This window comes from Porites lutea, chromosome 4 (genome assembly GCF_958299795.1).
Source record: "Porites lutea chromosome 4, jaPorLute2.1, whole genome shotgun sequence".
Lineage (NCBI taxonomy): Eukaryota > Metazoa > Cnidaria > Anthozoa > Scleractinia > Poritidae > Porites > Porites lutea.
In genome coordinates, this window is record NC_133204.1 from 4,461,844 (window position 1) to 4,487,676 (window position 25,833).

The 25,833-nt window shown below is 38.6% G+C and overlaps 2 protein-coding genes and 1 long non-coding RNA gene across 3 annotated transcripts in view; 1 reads left to right on the forward strand and 2 right to left on the reverse strand.

Moving 5' to 3' along the window:
- Positions 1-7,470, forward strand: part of LOC140934046 (transient receptor potential cation channel subfamily A member 1-like) — a 35,798-nt gene extending 28,328 nt beyond the window's left edge. Inside the window, exons 27-31 of the mRNA XM_073383730.1 lie at positions 459-583; positions 1,562-1,682; positions 2,333-2,398; positions 6,817-6,960; positions 7,354-7,470. Of these exons, the coding sequence (XP_073239831.1) occupies positions 459-583; positions 1,562-1,682; positions 2,333-2,398; positions 6,817-6,960; positions 7,354-7,470 (573 nt within the window). The remainder of the gene's footprint in view (positions 1-458; positions 584-1,561; positions 1,683-2,332; positions 2,399-6,816; positions 6,961-7,353) is intronic.
- Positions 7,471-10,548: 3,078 nt separating this feature from the next.
- On the reverse strand, positions 10,549-18,078 carry LOC140935316 (peroxidasin homolog). The gene is made up of 6 exons (XM_073384869.1): positions 17,978-18,078; positions 17,304-17,538; positions 16,477-16,658; positions 14,624-14,952; positions 12,133-12,689; positions 10,549-10,973 (listed from the first exon to the last, which is right to left on the reverse strand). The coding sequence occupies exons 2-6, from the start codon at positions 17,515-17,517 to the stop codon at positions 10,915-10,917; spliced, it is 1,341 nt and encodes a 446-aa protein (XP_073240970.1). The 5' UTR covers positions 17,518-17,538; positions 17,978-18,078; the 3' UTR covers positions 10,549-10,914.
- A 9-nt stretch (positions 18,079-18,087) lies between these two features.
- On the reverse strand, positions 18,088-21,717 carry LOC140935361 (uncharacterized). Its single transcript, XR_012165194.1, has 3 exons — positions 21,627-21,717; positions 21,216-21,261; positions 18,088-18,575 (listed from the first exon to the last, which is right to left on the reverse strand). It is a non-coding gene; the product is annotated as an uncharacterized lncRNA (long non-coding RNA).
- Between the last annotated feature and the right edge of the window lie 4,116 nt (positions 21,718-25,833).

Genomic DNA, 25,833 nt, shown 5'->3' on the forward strand with positions numbered 1-25,833 from the left:
GCCTCCGCCATTCACAAACCTCTGTAGAATTTCGCGGCCATAACTTGGCTAGTTTCTAACATATCAGTCTCAAACTATGCAAGTAATGAACTGATTTTAAGGCGCCCTAAATGTAGAGGTGTTGATGGATTTTCGCTAACTGGATCTTTCAATTTTGTTTGCAATATTTTACATTGGAATGTATAATTTGAATCGAAACGCATCACTCAAGTTTAGAGTCTTCTCACCAAAAACATCATGAATTAACCCGACTTAGTTCACCATAAACCAGTGTTCAATGCCATCAATGGTACACAACCCTCTTTGACTCTTATGATGGCGTCTGAACAGGCTGTCAAAATGTCAGTCAACGACAGTCCTATTCATGTCAGGACTGCACTTACGCGGATGATCAAACACCTCACCCATTTATGACAGCAATTAGAACTGGGCTCAAACCGCTGTGTATCATTCAACAGCTGGTAGAGTTGGGATCTCCTAAGAAACACACAGCCACTCAACAGACTTACGTCAATCCCGCTCTGGTGCAAATAAATGAAAAGGTCACCAAACTAACGGATAAAGTTGAACTACAAGAGGACAAGTTAGTATATAAACTTTCGTAGCTATTTTTTTGTTGTTGACACGTCGATACTTAACTGAGTATTCATCAATGCAAGTACCTGGGCGTAACCAGGATTTGTGGCATCTCGCGTGTAGTCAAATTATTGAGTATCAGGGGAAGAGGGGACTTAAAACGTGCTTGACACCCCTGCGCGTTTTACTGCGTCTAGCAATAGCTGCATGCTCTTTTTTCATACTAGCAGCATATCAGTTCCCAATTCAATTCAATTTTTATTTTCCACTTTTAACTGGAAATTACTAATTAAAATTACTAAAATATATGTATTACATCTATAACATAATCTATTAGCAGAAGTTCTATGCAAGCTCAGCTGAGCTTTTTCCTAGAGGTCCCCTTTAATGTGTGCATTACAAACTCGAGTTGAATTTGGTGGCCTTACATATTATTAAGCAGCAACAGTAATACACTTTATATATGTTCCACCATGTAGAGTCGATGTATTTCTGTTGAACAAAACATTTCAATTTTCTTTTAAACAACTGCAAATGACTTAATGTCCTTCAAACTATTTGGCAAACTGTTCCATATCATAGCACCTCTATATCTAACTGAGAAACGTCTATAATTAGGTCTTTCATCGTTAATTTATACTTTGTTTTGTTCGCAGACCTTGTATTATAGGAATGAATAGTATTATTAATTCTCCAAAAAGTAATCTGAAAAAGATGGCGGCAATTGTCCTCTAAAGTAAGAGTTTAACCCATATATTGTTAGTAAATTCAAAGAAAGGAATACAGGTCTTATTCCCTCTGCCCCTTTCAAGTGTCCGTTTCAGTCTGACGCTGTTTCCGCCTTTTCCAGCGGAGACAAACATGTCTCCAGCATGTCTACTTCCTCTTGTGATTAGCAGTTCTCTTTAATGAACGCTTGAGACTAAGGGGGTTGGGGTGGGGGGAATGTGATTTTGAATCGGTGAGTTTTTACTTCTTTCTTCAGATTACAAAACATCATTCGCCTTCTTGGAAGACTTGATCAAAGACTGACGGAGATGAGTCCTGGAGGGAAACCGCTGACTAGCACAGTGGATGGACATCAGGCAGTGACCAGAGAAACTTCGGTTAGACCTTGTCTTACAGAAAATAGCCCTTTTTCACGACACCCGCCATCTATTACACGGGGTAGATTTGAAGGCCGTTACTCTAGCCCGTTCAAGGCTCCAAGAAATGCGCGAAAACCGTGTGGGGGCAGGGAAGCGACAGGGTAGTGGAGCCTGTGAGCATTATTTTTAATACTTCATCTTGGTATTACCTCCTGACTGGTAAATTTCGACAGTTTACGTCAACACTAAGGTCAATCACTCGGCTTCTCTCGCACAAGGCCAAACAAACATGGGTAATTTACCAGGAAGAAAACGTACGGTTTGGGCCGTAAAATGAATGAGTTTGTTGCAGCTACCAAGTGAGATCATAATGATCCCACTTGGTAGCTGCAACAAACTCGTGTTGAGTGTGAGTGTTGAATGATCATCATTCGCAAGTAAATAGGGAGCAAGAAATCCCCAATCGTTGAAATATTCAAATTGAGGGCCCTTTATTTTAAAATTGCTTCTAGACAAAAAATGGCGGAGAAGATGTTTGAACAGCAGCAACGGCAGCAATGGCAAAGAAAAATTTTAAATCAAAATTATTTAATGAGGGGAGTGCACGTTAAGTCGAGGGCATTCTTATTATTCGATTATAATCGCATCACTGGTCTCTTTTTTTGAAGGGGGCTTCGCACAGGGGTTTCTCACCGGAACGTCAGCCTCCCGGAATCATGCGGAGGCCATCCATGGTAAGAACTCTGCATTAATTCAAATAAATTGCATTAAATATTGCAGGGACCGCTATTCTTTAAAGAGACTGACTTGGATTATGCATGATTCTTTTATTACGATTTTTGTTGGTGACAGTGGTGGTTTTGTTGCTCACGCTACTGTTTTTCTTTGATACGTATTTTGACTAAATCTAAGGAGTAGAGGTTGAGTGATTTTTACTAAAAGGTCAACAATTACATAATGTTGAAAAACTGAAACTTCGGATATTTGATAAAAATAAGTGTGGTTAAAATAATGACAGTATTTTACTTTCCGTATCTCTATTGTAGGAATCCACCGTTTGAGGAGTCTCGGCGTTCTTCATGAAACCATGAGAGATCTGCCACAGAAAAGTGGTACATTCGAGATTACTAGGCAATAGCTGCTACAACTCAGTAAATGGCTGGATTTTGATAACTGAGTTTTAGTTTAGTTCCGGTGGGACTGCAAAAGCGGATACCACCGATACAACTGACCGCGGTATCGTCATCATCGTTACCATCCCAGTGATTATCGTCATTATAGTTGGCAGTTTTTTTTTATTGTCGTGCAAGAGTTCTAATTAGTGTAATGTCTCACGACAAGTCAAGGACAAGCCATCAAAGAAAAATTTCCCAGTCGTTGTTATTGAAAGTGTTTTTACCAAAAGGAAAAAATCCACAACTCAAAGTCCAACCCGGGTCTTTCCTATCCTGACATCTGTCCCTTACCACTACACTATCAAACCCATCCGCCAAGACTGTCTTTCATAAGTGACAATTTAATGATAGGTGACCCGGCCTAGTCCTTTCAATTCAACTTTCCCCTTTTTTCTTGCTAATACCATTTCAAAAATGCCTTTGCCTTATTTTAACTTAATCGAGTGCGCATATTGCATCTTACGTGGTTAAAGGCAAGGTTGTCGATGATCGTATCGACCTTAAAACATGGCAAAGATGAAGCCATGAAAATTGCTTAAACATGTGCAGAAGAACGTTTAAGAAATGAAGGAAGAGATTGCAACACACAAAATATCTTTTTAGGAGCAAATTGCAAGAAAGAAGAAGTTGGCTTGAAACCGAAATAAATATTACGTGAATCATTTCAATGACAATTTAGTGACATAGAAAAAACTATTTCTTAGGTTACGTACCAGGAAAGAAATGCCCTTTTGTGGAGTTGTTACAATTAATTGTAAAAGGACATTTAAGACAACGAAAAAGATCATTAAATACTTTCAGTTAGTAACATTAAAACTTCTCCTTTTTGTGGCGCATATAACCATGATAACGTTTGCCACTGGAAAGAACGCATTTGACGCTTGAAGCGTGTTTGTAGTGTTTTATTAGCTGAAAATCACAAAATAATTAAAAGTGATTTGTCGTTTTATAGCCCCACGACTTATTTTGATGAGCATCTTTAATGTAAATATCACTCAATACGGAGAGATTTGTCCATAGTGTATATATTTAAATCTCGACATATTAGCTGTGAATCGTTTTTAAAAAATATTGCTGCCACAAATCCCCTTCCATCAACCAGGCTTGGTAGTGAAATTTGCTCATTTGAAGTAAACACGTATAAGGGCTAGAAGTTTAACTAGATAACATTTAAATTTCAGAGATATTTATAACTTTCTATGAGATATGAAGATCCTAACTTGCTTTTTATTTCAGCAGGCATGTCAGAAAATAATGAAAAATAAAATAAAGTTGTAATTTAATTTTTTCTCGTTGTTTTCCTTTTGTTTACCGACCCAGAACCAAGGCAGCACTAAACTCTTTCAAGCAAGATGCTTTGCTGTTTCTTTTTCTTTTCATCTCCGATCCATTAAAAAAATCTTCTTTGCCGTGTGTAGAATATCTTTTATATCTGTAAGCATAGCAGACAAACCTTTCCTTAGGGATAGCAAATATATATATAGGGGATTGCGCGTAAAAATTGCCACGCGGAAGGAAGAGAGAACTTAAGAGATTTTTTTCACGCGTGCGCTTATAGCGCGTTTTTCGGTCGCTTACTTGAAGGAAAATAAGGTATTACTCGTATTCTGTGAGCACAGCCATACATAAAACCATGCAAACGACTATTTTAATCTTTAAATAATGCTTCACTTTACTTGAACCGCACGGGGTCTGTAAAATGAGGGAGCTTTAGCATCCCCGACTGACGACGAAGTCAGTGAAAACTCACAGTAAATTTAATGCAGTTGCGTTCTTACACACTGTATAGTGTTTATTTAGTCTGGCTCAATTTGTTAAATGCGGGCGAATTTCTTCATGGCATTGATTTCTTTTGGAACGGCATACAAGCTCTGAGTGAAAAAAAAAACCATTCCTCGTAGAAGTGTGTTCTCGTCCCCCATAAAACGTCATACAGTCAACTCTCGCCTTGCGGACACCCCGCTATAACGGACACCCCGATAATACGGACAGCAGCTAAATCCCCAGCAAACAGAAATTACAGATGTTTGACTGAAATCAACTCCAGCTATTACGGACACTCGCTAATGAGGACACTAACTCGAAGTCCCCACAGCGTCCGCTATCTGAAGGGAGTTGACTGTATTGGGAAGTTTCACGTCGTTGTCGGGCAGTAGACTGTAAATCAATTTGTCTTTTTGTACGTTTTCTTTATTATTGTCGTCGTAAATAGTTGAGCTCCCTATAAATGTAGCACCAAGAGTCACCATCTCTGCAAAATAATAGGCCAAAAGCACTAGACCATTCACATGGGAAAACCGGAAATTCCAGTTGGAAAACAAATGGTTCGCGCCACTGAATCCGTTTGGAAAGCTTCAGAAAATATGGGCTGTGATTGGTGGCAATGAAAAATTTCTATCCTTTTTAGTCTGTTCAGCTGATTTTGATTTGCTTTGTAGCGGTTCGTTCTCCCACCAAGTGACTTTTTTTTAGTTTTATGTTTATGCACGAGATTTCCACCCACAGGTGGTTTGTAAATTGTAAGCACCCAATTTTGTGATGGTCCCGTTTTAAGTTCAAACTGAACAGAATGTTTTAAGACGCTTTTTCATGAATAAATATTATTAGTAAAATCCAGCTAGTGGTCTATTATCAATGCTGCGTTCTGATTGGTTGAGCTACTACTAGGCTATATGTTATAGCCTACTTGTAGCGAAAAGCGCGCGCTTTTTGGCGGCAAAAAGGGATTTACGTCTAGCTTTAACCAGCTAGTTGTTTTGTCTCCATATTTTTTACCAACTAGTTGGATTTTACTAAAACAATTATTCCTCTCGACCTCATGGCCTCTGAGTCAATAGCCCATTCAGCCTTCGCCCTCATGGGCTAATGACTCAGAGCCCATTCGGGCTCGAGGAATAATTGTTAATTAGTTTTTGTGAAGAAGAAAAAGATTACAATATTTAGAATTTTTTTGAGTTCAATAATCAATTTAAACTTTAAATAACTGCTAATAATGAGAAATACAGCTGAATCTATGAATGTAAACCTAAATCCAAATGAAGGGATGCCGACTACAAAACAGTTGAATCAAATTTAAACAATCTGTTCAGATGTTTTTCGCCTTTTCTGTTGTTAAATTTACTTTTTCAACATTCAAGAAAAGGCTTCCTTACAATGAGATGGCAAACTATGTTAATGTAATATTTATGTACTGTGCATAGAAATTTATAAAATCCGAACCTGTGATCCAGTTCGGAAATAGTTCAGTTGAGATACGGTGTGTGATTCAAGATGGCAAAGTTCTACGCTGTTTTTCTTCTCGCTCTTATCACTGGCTGTATGGCACAGTTTCCTGGTGAGATTATTACTATTCTTTTTTTTTCAAGTGAATTTCAGCCTTCACAGTTTTTTGATTTCTTATGAACATCGACTATAACCGGGTTTAAACTTCATTCAAGACGAAACGTTTTGAGTATGTAACTTCACTTTATTGAAATCAGTTTTTGAGTTTGTTTTTATGTCCGTGTGTTGAGAACATTTTTTCGTAAGCTTACATATATACTCATATTTGGCATCATTAGGTCCTCAATCATGCAGGAAAGGTGTAGTATTGAACGGCTATAGTATCTTTCTCGCTTAGCCCGCTCGCTCCATTACTGCGCGCGGCCGATGCGTTTCGGGTCGATTGGTCCCAGCCAGTTTTTGGCCGTTCGTCTCGGATATATCACCGAAATGTATTGACCGAGAAGGCATGGCAAGACGCTGTACATAGGCACGTATCGTTCCACTTACCTATGTAGTTGGAGCCAACAACTGATATTCGGCGACTCTTCGGCAGCGGTAATTCGTATGCAAAAGGAGCGTGGAATTTGTTTTGTCACTAAAACCAATGATTAGAATATTTTGCCGTATGCCGTTAATATCTAATCGCATCATTTTTGTAAATTTCAGTGCGTTTATTAATCAGTTTTTATTCATCTTGTCGTCTTCTTTGCCAGGCCAGGGTAACAAATACTACGGCTCGATCTGTGAGAATAAGAAAGGAATACTGCGTTGCCCAGGAACTCAAACCATTACAATCAAGTTTGCGAACTATGGCAGAACTCGATTCTTTAAGTGTGGGATGGGCTTTAACACCAAATGTATCTCTGAAACGTCTCTTAAAATAGTAAGTATTTATTTGAATGTATATTTGAGCTTCTCTTGACAGCCCGTCACAGGATTAGAGAACTTAAGTTACAACATTTCCCGACTTAAGCGTAAGGGGAAATGACATGATTGTACCCTGTTACCGACGTAAATACACGAGTGGATTGCCTCTTACCCTGGAGAGGAGAATCAAGACTAAATCTCGATTGTTGGAGCACTGATCTAGGGACAGAGCCATTACTGGATTCCTAGATCACTGACAGAGCGAGGCATTGCTCAATTTTAATTCCTTTGTTCTATCCTACCCACAATCCCTTTATCTATGGAAACTGAATATTATCTGCCATTTTTGAGATTCAAAGTAAGGTGAATTATTGTTCTTATAGGTGAGTGATCTGTGTAACGGAAAAAACAGCTGTGTTCTACACGCCTCAGATGATGTATTTGGTGACCCGTGCTCCTGGACTAAGAAGTACCTCGCTCTTTACTGGGAATGCGACTGACGGTAATTATAAACTATAGAGAATCTTATGTTTACGATCGAAGCATATTGCTCCTTAACACTTCAAATGACGACATCTGGGAAATTTCAGAGCGGAAAAAACGATAATATTTCCCAAGCAGAATTTTTCTTGCACAGAAGAAGGTTTCCCATATCATATTTGTTTGAAAAATAATTAGATTTTAACATCACCTTGCTGTTTGGAGGTTACGAACTGCTATCAGAGCAGCCAAAAATGCAAACCAGAGTTCAAATGAATAACATTTGTTTCTGCTGTTGCTGTGACTGATATTGTTGCTGTTTTTTTCTTTTTTAAAAAAAACGTCATTTTTTAATACATTTCATCACTAATGTTTAATTTTGCAGAGCCTAGAAGAAATCAAGCGAGGGATTTTTTCCCCCGAAAGAGTGTTTTACGTTTTAAAAAATAAAGTTTGCAAATCTTAATAAATTATTCGACCTGTCGCTTACTTGTCTTTTTTCAGTTGTTTCTCCTACCTTATTTGACCGTGTCTTTTACCAATGATTAGCCTGCGATCTTAATTTCCCCTACATCTCTCTCTGTCTAAAAAAACGCCTTATCGCAGGTTAACCAACGATTACATTCTGTCCCCTCTGAAAACAGAAAGCGCGTGTGGGATCTAGCGATACAGTGTATCCCTATTGAAAACGACACGCGCCTCGTGAGAGCAATGGTGTTAAGTATAATGTCCATTTGGAATATAAGGCGGAGAGCAACTGGCAAGTTATGCCAGGAGCCCTGGTTAGGCAGATAACTCCATTGACACCCATATAAATGGAGAGTCTATTGCATTTATATAAATCGTTTACAGAGATTTCATTTGGTACTAGGCCTACTGAGTCCCAGCACTTTTAACTCCTTAAACAGAGCCTTCCTAATAAACAAAAACCACTCATGGTAGACATTAAAGCATGAATAACTTAAGCAAAGCAAACTACCACTTCCCAAGTTGCAACAGTTTCAATTAATTTTGCACAATTTATCCCCCCATTCAAGGGAATCCGGGAAAGTTTTGCTTCTGGAATCCGGAACATTGGGTTTTGGAATCCAGAAAACAGTTCAAGGAATCCGGAATCCCACTAGCGATTGGAATCTGGAGTCCAAGTTCCACCGTCAAAGTCCGGCGTGGAATCCAGAATCCAACACCGTCTTGACACCCTTGCGTCGGACAATATGTATGATGCTGATAGTAAAACCACAAACTAAGTGGCGATAAAGCAAAAAATCAACAGACGTAGTCTTCATTTTAGAGGACAATTCTGATAGATTGGAGACGTCACTCGTATTTAATTTTAAAACAAAATCTAGCTTATACGATGCTCTATCTTAAAATTTATTGTGTTACGACGGTACACTACCTGAGCAGACAAGAATCAAATACCGTTCGTTTCAAATGAGAATGAATTGCGGCCATGCTTGCGTTTAGTCCCATAATTAGTTTCAAGGATGCAATTATTTAGCCAGTACTTTAATTACTGCGGAAGACTTACAAACTTTGGGATTTGATTTTTGAAAGACGGAAAAAATGTCAATTAAAAGCGTTTAATTGGATTGCCATGAGAAAAACAAACGCTGGAACATTCAGTAGATTCAATAGATCTGAATGAATTTACGTAAAAATGGCTTCAGTGAGTATCTACAAGTCCTCAGCTAAGTATGTCCTGGATAGCAAGAATTTCACCCTCTCCACCCAGGACACTGGGTAACTGTCCGGTGCCTCCCCCTCAGCTCTGCATTTATCATGATAATTATTGTCAGCAGAGGCCTGATTCAGCTGGCTAGGGCCAAGTAAAAACAAGGTACTTGCCAGTCAACTCCTCTAGTAAACTGAAAGCATTTTGTGAAAATAGCCCCCTCCCTACCTCGATAGTTTTGCCCCCCAGGCCTGAGACACTCACCCACTGTTAGGGCAGTCCCGGGGTTATCCGCCTGTGCCGACCAAGACGCCAAGCGCCCTACATTTTTGGAGACCGCATTGGCATTGGCATCAACGCTATGTTCATATCCTGGACCTGTTATTGCAATTTAGCCAGCAAATTAAAAAAAAAACAGAGTCATCTCAGTAAGTCCCCTTTAATTTCTGCCAAAACATAATCCAGGCGGGGAGAAGAATAACGCAATGCACTTGATGTTAGGAGAAGGCAGCCCAATTCGTCTTAGTTCCTGTTTGAAAGTTACAGGCCTATTCCTTTCTTGTCATATATACCTTAACCTGAACACCGGGAGCCTAGCCTGTGTACAGGATATAGGTAGGTAGGTAGGGGGCGGCTGTACACAGGCTGCCGGGAGGCGGATCCACGAAGAGTTCTCAGGATAAAACTTTTCCCAATGATTGCTCCTGACCATAGTCTATTTTTGTTAAAATCACTGTTTTTAAACAATAAACAAAAATTGCAAAGCTAAAAAAAAGAGGAAACATTTAACTAGTCTTTACAAGTGCTCTCTATACTTCAGGGTATATACCTTGTAAATTCATTTTCATGCTGACTTTGTACAGCCAATGAACGTGTTTAGCGGGCTTTCAAAACCATTCACAAGCAGTGAAGTCGAGTGGGAACAGAGGCCACAGCCCAAATTCAACATTTCTTAACGAGGCCATGTTGATAGAGGTCAAAAATGACATTTCACAGGTACTTCCAGTTAAAAAAGAAAATCATCTTAATTACTGTTTCTCAAGATTTATTTTTGTTTGCCACCCATCCTTCCTTTAAAGTACACATCTGATCTGAGTGACCGTATTAACGAAGTGAATTGATAAACAAAGGGCTATACCCGTTTGGATTTCACAACCTAGTTGCATTGGTAATTGAACGACGGAGGTGGCTGCATCAACAGGGTTCTCTTATAAGAAAATTTACGGCCCTTACGCGGTGAAAAATCAGAGTGTCTGACCATTTTTTGATAATAAAGAGACGGCTATTATTATAATCAAGGTAGCCGCATGGCAAGGGCCAGGTCTGGGCCAAATGATTCGTTTCTTAAATGTCGCAGTTATTTTAAACTACGCCAGAAACATAACATTTAATGCCTTTATTAATCAAGCAAACGATTATACTACAGTTTTCAAAAGAACATAACCTGCGAATACTGTTAATTAAGAACAGAGTTGAAGTGAAGGAGGATTATAATAAATATACAAAAAGTACTCAGTACAAAACTATCGCAGATTGAAATCTAATTAGATTATAAAGACATTAACTGAGAAGTTTTCTCATAAAGCTTGCCGTGAGTGAATGTTAAATTCAGACAAACAACCTGCCTGAACAGTGGGTAAGCTGACGCGTTATAATGAAAGAGAAAAGCTAGGCTGCCTTGTCTGCTTTTGTCCAACTGAAAGGTTTGTATGATTTGCTTAGTATTACTAAGAATAAATGGAACGACGATTGAAAGAATAGAATAAGGTTTCCTAACAAGATGAATGATTTAGGCAGCAGTATTTTCTTCATTACCAGTATTTCCTTCACTACTTTCCACCCCAGCTCCTGTAACAGCAAAAGAAAAGAAAAAAAGGTTGTAATTTATTAGTTATTTTATGGTATAATTTACTCGAACAGTATATTTTCACTTAAAGTCGTTATTTGAACATTTAAGGTATATTTCCATCCTGGACATAATGCATTTGATGCTAGCGTCATACATTTTAGCAATCCTATGCAATTTGATGATAAAACGTACAGTAATTTTAACCCTTGGAAGTCAAGCAATTTCATACCCCTCCTACCCCACGGTGTTCAAAAGAGGATGTTGTTGCACCTCCCTCCCCTTCCCGACTTTTTTGGCGTGTTAGAAATTACTGTAATTAAATACTTTATAGTTAGTGTGCGACGAGCTCTATCAAATGAGTGGCACCTGCAGTTTCATTCAAACTAGATTCCATATTGGGAACCACTAGGTCTAATCACGAGATACTCCAAGTTTTCAGAGACGTTGCCAAAGAAAGCCAAAATTTGCCCAAATATTGCGATGTCAAAAGTTGCTCCAATTATGTTTGTATATATGTATCTAGCCGTATTTTTGATAACGTTATCGCCAGATAGACCTTTTGCGTCTAACAGTTATTTTCGGTAAAAAAAAGTAGCTATTATAAAAACTAAGAGTGCAACCATTGCTTTTTTCTCTTCTCCCCCTTTCCTTCTACTCGCTCTTTCTTTTTCTCCTTTACTTTTCCCTCGTTACTTTGATTTTGAAGCTTCTCGGGCTCAAGAAACGTGCCTTTTGACGCTTTTTCAGGTAAATGACTGCAAATTTCGTTAGGTTGGTTTTCAAAAAATCGGCTAGATATACATGTATATTGTATTATATTGCCGATCAACAACCTTCCTTTTTTATAAATTTCTTGTTTTCTTAATTTTCATCGACTTCTTATGGTAAGAGGGCATGTTTCGCACTTCCCTAATACCCCTAGCCCACTGAGAAAGTCGATCCAGCCACTTCCATGCATGGAGCTTTTTGCTATTTTCTTTGTATATAAAAGTCCTAACTTGTCTGTCTTAATGTCTAACAGAAACGAAGAAAATTAAGTGGAATAATCGTACCTCACATGTCTAAAAACTATTAATAATAACAATAATAATAATGATAAAATATCAATAGTAATAATAACATTGATAACAGAATTATGTTAGCAAAAGCAAACATTACCTTGACTGAATTCTTTCAAGTTTACGTAATCCAAGTCTGAACAGGCCCTCCTTCTTTGCCCAAATCTATTCTCGAAAACCCTTTCGTGAGTGAAGGTCACGCCGTCGAGATTGTCACACAAAATCCTGGCCATGGAAGATTTTCTTATCTCGTCCAACTGAGTGATTGTAAACCCTGTCTGGTGGTCATCTCTCTCATACCAAAATCGGTCACCATGGCGGAACGCAGAAAACTGCTTTAGTAAAATCGCTGTAAACACGCTGCCCAGCCGACTTCCTGGAGCGGGATACTCTGTTATGCCGCCCATAAATATATCAATATCTCTGACATTTTTGTATACCAGCTGAAATTTGTTAATCTGGTTTTGGGAGAAAGTGTCCAAAAGATCTGTAAACTGAGTGACTCGTCCTAAACCTAGTGCCTCTCGGTACTCGGTGTAGCCCGGTAAGCCATGATCCCGAGCACGCTGACAATTTATGGCAGGAAGATCACCAACAATACCATCAGGGGTTGGTCCTTCGATGATGAGTTGCTCGCGTACGATGTTAGAAAAGAACCTATAAAAGGAATATGACTCTATAAGTGGCTTAAAATCTATGGAAAAGGGGGAAATAAAAATAAAAAAAGAAGCAAGAAAGAAAGAAAAGGAAAGAAAAGCAAAAGACTTAAGAAAAAAATCTTGACCAATGCTTATTGTCCCTCGACCAACAAGGCTGAAGGCTGAAAAGAATGTCGCACTGACGAAAATGGCAGTGATCATGATATTATGACAATAAGAACACTGATAGAAATACCTCTAGCTCTCTCTATTAAGTCCCAGTCCCCCTTTTTATCAAGCTCCCCCCTTTTAACGAGAGATGAATGTGGCGTTCTTATAACGATTTGACCAGCACAGGGCTTTAAAATTTTGGTAGGGTAACAGGATAAGAGTATAGCAGAAGACAGTGTAATTGGCGCGATTACTTCGATTGGGACATCAAAACATAGTGAAACTGACTGACTTTACCTTTGATAACAGGTGCGGTTAACGCTATTCAGACTCAGCCACCCCTCCCTAAAAAGTTAAATAGCTTCAAAGCCGTTCAAGGTACGATCACCAAACTTAGCGCCTTTTCCTAAAAATTATCAGGAGACATTTTATTTAGTAAAGTCATCTCGACGCTTACGTCAACATTGACATTACCACGGCAACCGAGTTTTGACAGCCATGTTTTTCAAATTTGCTCTTTTCCTACAAAAAAGGATTTATTTTTATCTTTACTAATTGGGTTTTAGAATTACGGTTAATTTAGCAATATTTCATTAAATTCATTATAACTGATATTGTAATCCAGTCTTTTCAGTGATTGATTTGAGAAAAAACATGAGTGACCAAATGACAGATTCTGGGTCTAATTTTTAACAGAGATAATTTCTCTCGGAATTTCATAACTTGCGGATTTTTTTTACTTTCTAAGCATTCTTTTATACACAGATAAATTTTTCTGTAACGACTACCTCGATTTATACGGGTTTTTAAGGAAAATGGAATATATTTCATCAATTCGAAATGAGTTCATTATTCCGTGTAATTTGGCGGCCGTATCATGAGCGGTTTTGAAGTTATAGAGGGGGCCTCCCGGTCGCAGGAAGCAAAACAGAAAGGCCCATTCTGAATAGGGTTACACTAAACCTATTTCCCCTGAGCTTTGGGTTCTAATAAATATCGTGTTTGCGGTTACACGCTGATAACTTGTAATGCCCAAGGGGAAAACAACTTAAACACGATTTCGCGGTTTAACGTCCTTTTCTACCGTTTTTTTTCACTCTTAATAAAACCTCCATATCAGGTACGTTTAGCGACAGTGATTCAGCGCTTAATTTTGAGACGACAACAAAGAAGGCGTTGACTTCATTCACGCGTTTTCCAGTGCCATTGAAGCTTTTCTTTTCTTTTATTTAGAACCGGCATGTCAGATTGTCGCTCGCCAGCCAACGTACCAATCACCAAAGCTGGTTCCAACTTTTTTCTAAGGAAAGAATTCTCTACTACTGATGCAGCGAAAGCATCAAAGTGTCTGGAGGTGATTTTGAATAATTATTAAGAGTAAAAACATTGACACTAGTGCTCGAAATCCCGCAATGAGTGTCAAACGTTTTAAAAGTGTATTGCGGTGCAGTTAGGCTTTGGCACAGAGAGGAACACGGCACGTGAACAGCACGTGACTTCTAGTGCTCTGCTTATCTCTCTGCCTCTTGATTGGCTGAGCTGCTTTGGGTTCTTGTTGACCCATGGATTTTTCATGGGCAATTCTGTAGTTCTTTTTTTTTTACCTATCCATAGAAATTTCCTGGAGGCAACTTCAACTATGGGAAGATCGTTCACACAAAAACACTCTCCCTAGTGGACAGTAGCCACACTTCCCCAAACCCCCCCCCCCCCCCTCCCTACGTAGATGTCTAAAACAACCCCACTCTAATTAACGTTAAGATATATGGGTCCTATTCTTACTTGTCAATAGCCCGAGCTTGTACTGCAGTCAGCCCAATCAAGATTCTTGATAAAAAGCTGAGTTCTCCTTTATTGAAGAATCTTACTGGGTTAAAAAAGTCGACACGAGGCTCAATCTGTTCTGAAAACGGTCTAATGGTTCTATCACGCCCTCTAAACCGTCTAAAAAAGCCGTCTCCTGTCCTCAGCGTAAAAGTAGGACGAATCAGACTGTGACCCATTCTCAGAGCAGCTGTAGAGAAAACGTTTTTGCATTCCGGATTCACATTGGGGTCATATCCGGTGAAGAATGTTCCTTTAGGATTTAGAAGAACCCCAGATTCATTTCTCTGAAATAAATATGTAAGAATATTTTTTAGATGCGCTTTGTTATATTAAATGTGTTAAGGATGGTGCATTAAATGTAAATGCGCTCCCCGGCCAGCGTACCCTGCGAGCAGAGGCCCTTCGATCTTCCTAGATAAGTCGGGAAGAGGAAGGGACCGACTTATCTAGGAAGATCGAAGGGCCTCTGCTCGCAGGGTACGGCCAGCGATGTACGTAGTTGGTTAAGTTCAAATCATAGAGGACAAATTCATGGTCTACGCATACAATTTATAATCTCTTTAACCCCAATTGTAACATTCATTAATTATCCATCAAAGTCATAACCAATTAATTTTTATATGTAGTATGTGAGTCACATGTACACCTCTGTAAACCCTAATACAAATCAATTAGGTTGGTGAATTTTTTAACGGTAGAATTAACTTTTGATTCAAACTCCAGCTCAGCTAATTAGTATTCTCTAGTTTTTGACACAGATCTATCTACTAACTGTTTCATTTCACAAGTTTTATAAGATATTCACGTCCGATCTGTATGGGTTTTACAGTGGTTCTTTTTTGACTTGCCATCGTAAACTGGCCCATAAAGACCTCACGCTCATAGCGAAGCCTCCGCGTGCGAAGTGCGCTCGGCGAAGCCTTCATTGCTGTAGAATGATGGAAACCAATCGATGCGAGAAAATTTGATTATAACGTCAGCGTACGACCGACAACCAATAGGGACTGGCAGGGAGGGACTAAGTAGATTCTGCAAAGGGAGGGGACGGGGAATCCAAGACATGCATCTTCTGTTTGTTTTGGAGAAACGTTAAGCCGTTCTCATAGCGGCAGGCAATGAAGTTTTTCCAGTAACGATATTGAATTTCGCTTGTTTGACTTACGACGAAAAGCTTTTGAAAATATAGTTTTAAGGATGTGTGTTTAGCTTAGTCACGCTTTTCGAAAAAAATTTCACATAACTGTTCCATTCCGGAGCCGATAGAAAGAAAACATAATAAACTTATGGCGAACACAAAAGTCGGCGAGATTTCTTTTATATCAGGGAGCTTTAGCAACGATGAAGGCCGTCCCATGAAAGGAGGATTCTTTTTAATGGCTTAGAGTTTATTACATTATAAGTTTATAAAACGGAGGCTTCGCTTTTAGCCCTGGCTAAATCTATATATTATTTTATCTAGTACTTAATGATAAGCACATGTAAACGTTGGGCCAAACGTTCAAACAGAAAGATAGAAAAAATGAAATAATAATAATAATAATAAAATTATTGGTTGACTACAGTCTTTGAATTCCTTCACCGTTCACAGTGATATTTAACCACTGCTGTTTGTTGTTGTTTTACATAGCAAAACAGTTTAGAAACTTTATTCAATTGAACTAGGCTCAACTAGAACAAGTGTCCACACTAGGAGCAAAACTAAAGAATTAACTGCAAATAGATTTAAAATGTGATATTCCTCCTAAAACTATTAATAAGCTATTGGTACACCAATTATGGTAGGGAACATCACCTAATAAAGTCCTTACCAAACTTTCATCGAATAAAACTGGAAGCCACTCATTGTAGGTGATATGTTGAAGTTCTGCTATTACAATCTTACGCGTCTCTTGAAACAGTGTCTCGTCATCTGCGTAGGGACGGAGTAATTTCAGGTTTGTTGCTATACGGTTGTGCTCGCGTACCCACAAAGTGTGCATCGCCATGAGAGCTATCAATAAAAATACGCAAAGGTTAGTCTTAAAATTCGCCAGCTAAGGGGCGAGTTCTGAACGAAACGTCGACAATTTATTAATTATAATAGTATTAGGGGATGGCATACGCGTTTGCCAGAGGGTTAATAGATGTTCAAAATCTTTATCAATTTATAGACTGCTTGCAGTCCGCCTTTTCTCTTAAAATCCGTCTAGTCCTTATCTCATCCAGCGCATTCCAAACCACGACGTTATTATTACGCCCTCGTTTCTGGCGGTTCCCTGCTTCGCCGCTGGCGTGCTTAGGTTTGCTTAAGTTACAGTGCAAATTGTTTCTGGTGTATCTGGTGTCATCACTCAAATAAACATGCCAGGTGCATATTATTAGTTTCACTACATCTTGCTCTTCTCCTCATTTTTCTTTATTCTTAGAAGTTGTTGAAAAGAATATGGGAGAAAAGAGAAAAATGAAATACATAAAAAACAACAACAACAAATGAATAAATAAACAAACAAATAAAAAAATAAATAGATAAACTATTAATAGTGGGAGGAAATTAATACGATGCTATTTCAAATTTGTTAGATATTAAGGTTATCTTGGATTTTTTTTCTGGATTTTTACTAGCAAAAGGTCAAGGAGGACTCGAAGGCTTTCCTACCTTGATTTTCATTAACTCGAATATCGCCAGCAAGAAAGCAAGGTTTTTCTTCTGGATTAGGAGATCTACAGAAAGCTTCTTCATCAGCATTCGGAAGTCTTGGCCGGTCTCCAACGTTTCTTAGTGGCACCACATCCAGAAGTCCGTGGCCTTTAAGGCTTCGAAGTCTTCGAGCTACTTCTTCGCTTGATCCGTACACTTGTGACCCATCCATATAAGAAGTAATAATATTTATCTGAAAAAATGATATTAATAATTATAAATCATTACTATATGCCAACGCGTATATGATGCTTTCTGTGCGCTCTGTTTACCTTTTCAGTCTTTTCAAGCTCTGGAATCCTTTTGTTTGTACATGTGACTTTTCCCGCGCTTTTTTTGGTCGCCCACACAAAATAATGTCATTCAAAAATATATTCTTTTCATATAAGTACTAACTGCGAATAAATTTGTTGTAAATTTCTTCTGAAAATAACTCCGGCTTTGATCTGTGTGTTTTTCAGTCCTTTTCAGGCTCTTAACTTTTATTTTCAATCAATTCTACTCCAACTTGTTTTTAAGGCATCTCCTGTCCGGATCACACCCTGATTCTGAGAAACGATATAAGAAAAAGGATCTACTCCGTGTATCCTATGTAACTGGACATGGAGGAGTAAAATATTCTTACTACTGACCTGGTTACCCTCACCGTCTCTCAAAGACCTGGGGAGAGGAATACACTGTGCACTTTGGTTGAAGAGAAGTTCTTCACCATTCGGGATTTTTATGTTAACACAATCAGGAATTTGTTGACATGGTGCATTATTTACGCCACAGTCCACGTTTGGAGTCAGCTCTGTTAAGGTGACATCGTGATCTATGAATTGTCCCCAGGTCATTGTCAGGTGGGTAAAATTTACAGCATTATCGTTGCTATTCGCAGTATCATTGTTCCTCAGAGTTTGAAAGCTAACTTTTCTGCAATTTGTGAGTGGCTTAAAATCAACTCCCAGACTTCGTGGTGCTGTACTTCCGGGAGGTCCTTCATAGTCGGAAGGCACTAAACGCACCAGTGGTCTTTCCGCGGATCCTTGAGTTATGTTGCACAGGTTGTTGCATGTGCCGTCGAATGTGCGATATTTGCTGGATAGGCATGCAAAAGCCGCTTTAAGGGGGCTTTCGCAGTTTTCCCTCATCTTCAGTATATCCAAAGTCTGGCTGGCAGCCGCAGCAGAAGACAATGCTTGTCGGACTTCATACGTGCTGACAATCACAACAATGCATACAAGAATGCTGAAATGAAACAATTAACAACAGCAACTTTCAGTTATTTATTGACCTTAGTTACAAGTAAGCTGAATAAATGCGTACAGAAAAGTGCATAGCAAAAGCTAATCGACGCGGTTGGGTACTATAATTAAATAGATTATTAAAAAGGTACAGGATAACTAGAAAAATGACAATAATAAGAAGATAGAGCGCAATAAATGACACACAAATAAGGAAACAGAAGCTACTTAAAGTATCTATGCTTCAAAGAAAAGATAAATTCGCCAATAAAACATGAGAGTCAAGAACGTGAAGGCATACAAGAAAAATATTTTTTTACCCTTTTCATTTCCATTCTCATTTACCAGTTTAAAAATGACAAAACGAATTGACATTAAGGTTAAGGTTCATTGTTGCGTGTATTGGCACAAATTTAGGTGGGGCATGGAATATGATAAATTAAAACAAGTTCCATAAGGAAACCAAAGAATTTCCTTTTGTCTTCTTAATAAATAGATTGATGATTGTTGACTTGTCTTGAAGATCGAAGATGACGTCCAAATGATGACGTAGGAATAAGAAAGTCACAGTCACGTGAGCAGCATACTGTCCTTTTTGGCAAAAACTCCTGCTAAACTTTCCTTGAGGCCTTCACTAATCAAAAATAATCTCATAAAAAGTGTAAACTTTTCAAAACTGAGTACCATTTTGGACAAAGAAAAGGAAACAGTTTTTCTGTGTCGTCAAACTTATGTCTTTTCTCTGATAGACCAAAGGCAACAGCTAAGCATAGATAACAGCTCTCGGCCAATAAGCTCGAGAAATCGGGTAGTTATTGACTGATGAAGAGGTTTGGTACTCATTCGGGAGAAGAGCCTAATAAATGTCATCCTCGGAGACCCAGGGGCAGTCAGTCGGGCCGGGAGAAAAGGCGCGACGAAAGTTTTCAAGCACAGGCGGAAGAGCCCCTGGGCACCGACTCTCACCGGACCATTTCCAAACGGTCAAGTGAATGCTGGCTCCTGATTGGGCACAAAAAATGCTTTGTATTATTGTGCCCAATCGGCGAACATGTTTCTCGTGAGTTCTTTTCGTGAGTTCGTACACGATGGGTATTATGTCGCCACAGTTGCCCGGTTCGTTCACCAAGCTTGTGCGTACAAGGGAAACTTCCATTTTCTACTTTCCTAACCAGAAACGAAGGACCTACCGATGAGTCGAAAAACGTTTCGGATGCTATCAGCAGGAACAATTCATTTTGCACTGAGAAAATTCTGTTTCTGACGGATCACAATGTATCGTAAATAATCAGATAATAGGAAGTTTAAGATGCGGCGGCGACGAGATAATAAAAAAGTAATAGCTTGACAAGGCAAAACAACAACTTTGCACGTGCATCACGCATTTTGCAGATTTCTTTGCCGTCACTGCACGACTACCACGTGAAGATGCCTAATTTCAGGTTTTGTGAAGGAGGTAAACAAACAATGACAAAATTTTCTTTCTCTTTATGAACTTGGATATGGTTGATAGAAAATCAGCTCCAGAAGAGTTCGCTTGCATTTGACAAAGTAAGCGAGTTGGGAGAATCACGATAGAGACTTGAAAAATGTGAATTCACTTTTCATGCGACGTTTTCGTGGCTGTCAGCTGTCGTGGAATCTTAAACTCCTTAAGATTTACGAAGGCATGATCGATGCAAGTATGAATACCTATTGTAAGCTCAAGCTTGTATTTTTGGAAAAGCGTCTTTAGTTTTCGGGTAGACAGTGGTAGTCTTTACACTAGAGCCTAAATAAGCTAAGAAATATTTCAAGACAAGTAAGTTTTAATTACTTCAAGTAAAATAAAGCTTCACACACAACCGATTCTTTTTTACTTCAGGTTATTTTCCCACGCAACAAAATTAAGATTGATTGACATGTCTCGCCTTTCTCAAAGCTCAAGAAACCGCAAAACCGCAAGTCAGCTAAGTAGGTCATAAGGATAGTTTTCAAGTCGCTTGAAACTTTCTTGAACCGTTTCAACTTTCCGACTTTAATAAGATGCAAAGCAAAGTTACTTGAGATTTTACTTAGGCCTTCACCCACAAATTTTTGGTTAAGTAAAACTTAGCGGCTCTTAAGTCTTACTTAACAGCCTAGTGTAAAGACAGCCAACCAGTATTTTGAAATAAAGTGTTTGTATCAAACTGAAAGTTTCCTGACTGCGTGCATTTGTTTGGTGCATGAGCCAGACAAGCCGTGATCGAGTCAATAGCTATCGCGTCGTGTACGAACTCACGAAAAGAACTCAGGAGATGCTGTTCCCCGATTGGGCACAATAATACAAAGCATTTTTTGTGCCCAATCAGGAGCCAGCATTCACTTGACCGTTTGGAAATGGTCCGGTGAGAGTCGGTACCCAGGGGCTCTTCCGCCTGTGCTTGAAAACTGACTGACTGCCCCTGGGTCTCCGAGGATGAATAAATGTGTGGTCGGTGAAAAAAGCGTTGTCCGTGAGATACGTTGCACTGGGAAGATTTGAGGCGTGAAAAGGTATCAGTAAACAGAAAAATTTAATTTTACGAAGATAGCGAGTAACTGTCGGCGCTTGGGTAGTTTTCTCCGTGTTCCCAGATCATGTGAAAATAAATAAATTAATAATAATAATAAACGTCAATACCTTGTTGGTTTCATTTTACTCTTTGAAAATGCTTCTCCGTTTACAACTGTTAAAACAAAATAAGGAATATTTTGATGAATCAGTATTGTCTGACAGTGACACTTGAATTAAAGAAAGAAAACAAAAAATAAGAAGTAAATGTTTTATCTATGGTCAAAAATAAACAATCTAAACAGAACGTAACCAACTGGTAGGGAACGAAGAAACCACTTGGTACAAGCATGGCCAAGGATCCGGATTTGAACCAAGGACGATCGAGAAGCAAATCTAGCCAGTGGACAGAGTGCGACTCGAGCCCTGAATAATAGTGAGGGTAAAAAAGATCGCAGCAATTCGGTGGAGAGTATCCTGACTGCTAATCATTGTAAGAAGAAACAGTAAACAGTCTTTCTAATTGGTACCTTAGCTTACCTTATCCAAGATGTAGCAGAGAAACCAAGATAATGGGGAAGAAGTCCTTGACTTGAGGCCACTGTATCTCCTCTCAGGTGAGCTTACTTCTCGCAGTGAAGTGATTTGAGTAGTCCTCTTCCTTAAATATCATTTCTTGGCTGACTTCCTCTCTTTGGGGAGGGCAGAGTCGCTCGGTGTAAAACAATAGTAAAGACCAATATTAGAAAAGGGGTTTTTTAGTGGTTAAGCTCATATGCGTATCTACGTGAAGTTGCAACCTATTTTCAGGTACCCACGCAAACGGTATAGGACTGCTAGTTGCAATATTCTGTTTATTTGTTTGTTTTGTGACGAAAGAAGGATAAGCAATTGATATGGTAATCATTGCTGAAACTCGACTGAAATGGCAATAAAGTGGGCAGTCAGGAACCCTATTTTAGGGCAAAAAGTTGCAACCAAACTGCAGGAAGTTATTTGCTGAAATGATTGAACTTCTTTGCTGCGAAAAACTTTAATTCTGTTGTCGAATTCGTCTCGTTCTGTGCGGAAGACTCCCGGTTTATGATATTAGTAAGAGGATATATTTATCCAAAATGAATATGGAATGCAATACTAAACTAGGATACATTACTCCATTTAATTATTGGAAGCGGCCTTTAAGAACTAATGGTAATAATATGCTAACGAGTTTGAGGTTTAAAGATAAGCTGATTTGATTTTAATTCCCTTATACCTTTTGCCCAACTAACTTTGACACTAAGGGGGTATAATTGTTCATAGCTATAGAATGGAAATGGGAGGAGTGATTAACAGGTCGAATTTTGTGCCCTTGTGATGTATAAAGCTATCACAAAATGTATACCAACAAACAAACAGTCCTTGCTTATCAACCTGAGAGCAGTACTGATAGCCTTGAGTTCACCGCTCACTTAAATATATTAGGCGTTAATTTTGTATCCATTCACTTCAGGTGACCGCGCTGTCCTTGTTTTATTTTACAAACATACTACTGGTTTGTGGGTGATAATGATTAGAAAAATCGAAAACGGTGTTCGACAAATCATTGACAAGCAAACAAACTAGCAAATCGGTGTTATAACGTGATGCGCAAATTTGCCCCTTCACGGATTATAGAATACACTAGATAAAAAAAACAACATTTAATTTTAGCTCTGCCATGCTGTTTCACAATGTATTGAGTACTACCAAAGATAACATTACTGAGCCAACCGTGACCAATTGAAGGCGGCAATTAGGGTGTAAGGAAGCGTTAGAATAAAAGATTTTTAAAATCTCTTTAAAGCTTAAATTCAGCTAAATGATACAGCTAAGACCGGTTGCTGAGGACTTAGAAATCCTAACTTGTAACTTTCCTTTTTTCTCGCGCTCACTAATTTCGTCAAATAAAAAAAAAAGAAAAAACGTCTGTAGACAGGCTAATCATGCGCCGCTCATATAAGGATGTTTCGGTGAGTAAAGTAACATTGATCAGTACATTTCCATCTACCATCTAGGTCTGTCACTCAATACTGAGCATTTTAGACCGCTCTTAAAAAAACAACCAAAAAAAAAAAAAAACAGAAGGGAAACAAAAGTAACTGAAATGGCGCTTATGCATATGAGCGCAAAGTGATAAAAGTGTTAATAAATGTTTGAAATTACATTTTCAAAAGCAGCCAGTGAATCGGACAATGCTATATTCTTTAGGAGTTTATTCCATTCTGTAATTGTCACCCTGGAGTAGAAGGAATACTTGTAGTGTTATCCCTAATGGCTGTCGACTGTGTGTAAGAGTACTCTATGGAGCGAGTTGAGTACGAATGGCAAGCAGATTTAGTTTGGCATCTTCGTGAGAGACTAGCCTGAAACGCATTTTATACAGCATAGATAGACGTGCTATGGTTCGCCTACTTGCTAGTGTCTTCTATTTCAGGGTTGAAAGCATTTCGGTTACATTATCTTTGCGGCCGAAGCGATTTAAAACCAAACGTGCAGCTCTCAGTTTGGACCATCTCGACCGTGTTTGTGTTTTCAGCTGTATGTGGATCCCACACAGATGAATAGTATTCCAGAGTTGGGCGTACTAGGGCCTTGTATGCTGTTTCCTCAGTCCTTGGTGGGCAATATATTAAATTCCGCTTTAAAATGCCAAGAGTTTTGTTAGTTTTGTTGGAGAGTGGTTTGTGGTTTGTGGTTTGTTCCTGGTGGGGCGCTTAAATAAACCATTTATTGACGAAGTGCATTGAAGTTAAAATTTCTGAATAAATAAAATTAAAAAAGGAAACTGTTATTCTGAGATTGTGGCGATAGCTGGACACGTAGAAGACTGGTAATCAGCCTCCACGTCACATTTCAGTGATGACAATAATTACAGGTGATACGGAAAGCACATTTAATCCAAAGAACAGTTATCAGGTTTAAGAAATTTTAATTATTACAACTTTTCTCCCAGATTGTTAATAACAAATAAATTCAACACAACGCACAGTTTTACTCATAACTGCCTAATTTATGATTAATAACAAGGAAACACCGTTACAGACAATCCCAGTAGGAATGAACCGTATCTTCTGCCGTGATGGCGTTTCGAGAAAGAGCTGATATCTGGTTCCAATATTTGCTTTAAATCCCTTTGATTAATGAGTTCATTTTTCACGCCTGTGAAACTTTTACTGATCATTGATGACGTCATTACATTTTTAAATATGTCGGCTTACTGCTATTTTTTGCCGGTTCCATTTTGCTGCCGGAAAATCGTAATTCATCAGGGTTTTTTTTTTTGCATGTGCTGTAAACCGTGGTAAACTGTCACTGAGCATCCAGCAATATTTGCGGCTTATTTCTCATAATTAGTGATTGAATAGTAGTCGACGGACTTAGAAGAAAGAGAAACTGCTCGTAGTCTCTCCCCGGCCAGTCACATATAAAATTTTCCTTTAGCTGTTATGGACCTCAAGAGCCAGTAGGACACTTGGCGGAAAAATAGTGAAAATTTGGATTGTGACCCAGGAGTTTGCAATAGTCACCCTCATTTTCCTGCGCCAGCTTCCCGTAAACGATAAATGCCTTGAAAAGACGCAAACTGTCAGAACTTGGCAAAGTCAAAAAGATTTTTTTTTTCACCGAAATTAAATTGCACCTAAAAGTTTAACAATTTTTTAATATTTTACCCTTTCAAACGCAAAATCAGAAGTAAAAGGCCCAAAATCCTGCAATAACTCAGCTAAGACAACATTAGTAAAAAAAAATTCAACTGTAGCTTTTAGAACTTTGACTGAAACACTTCATTATATAAAAAAAAGGGAAGTGGTGACATGGATATACCGTCAATAAAGGTTCCGGTATGACTATAAGTTTATAGCCTGCGTGGTAGGCGTTTGAAAGGAAAGGGAAAGGGAGTTTTAGGTGCGAGAGAAACGCCCGTGGTTCTATGACTAAAGGAAATATCAATAAATATCTTTCAATGGGAAAAACTGCCGATAGCATTTCCCACGTCACGATAGTGTGACTCTTTCCGGTGGCCTCTGAACTTGGATACCAGCGTGGTTGTTTTAGCTGCAACGGTGCAACCCACACACTAATTCACCGACAACGAACAAGCGAACCGAAGCATTTTCCTTAATTGTTTTCTGAAATAAATGGAGAAATATATTATATTGAGTACTAAGCTGAAGAGCTAAACTACAGTTAGAAGAAAACATATAAACAGAACTCGGAATCAAAAGTTAGTAATTAGGTAAGAACTAACGTAACTTTGGACAATTTAAAACAATTAATTTTCAAAATAAGGCCGGTCAGGTTGTGGTTTTTACAAGTCTGGTAACGATAATACCTTCAGCTGATGAGGTACAGTTCTGCCGTTCAATACCAAACGAGAACTTATTAGAGACCTTAAGGTGGCTCGACCCAGTATTCTTATAGGCACACCCTTCATCTTTGAAACTCTTATACTTAAAAACAAATCGATCTATATTGTAAAACGATTATGACATATGGATTTTACCTAGACTAAACTTTATTATGATATTATTTTTTGGGCGATTCAAAAACGTATGAAAAAACGCATCGTGCTAAGCTCTTTTGGTAATTTCTAAGGCTAATTTTACGAAAACAGCGATTAAAACAAATTTTGTTGATAGATTTCTTTTAAAACTTTTTTAGTACATTAATTGATCAGTGTACTATTAAATTCCAGAATTTCGTGTCGATTGAAAACTTCTAAAGT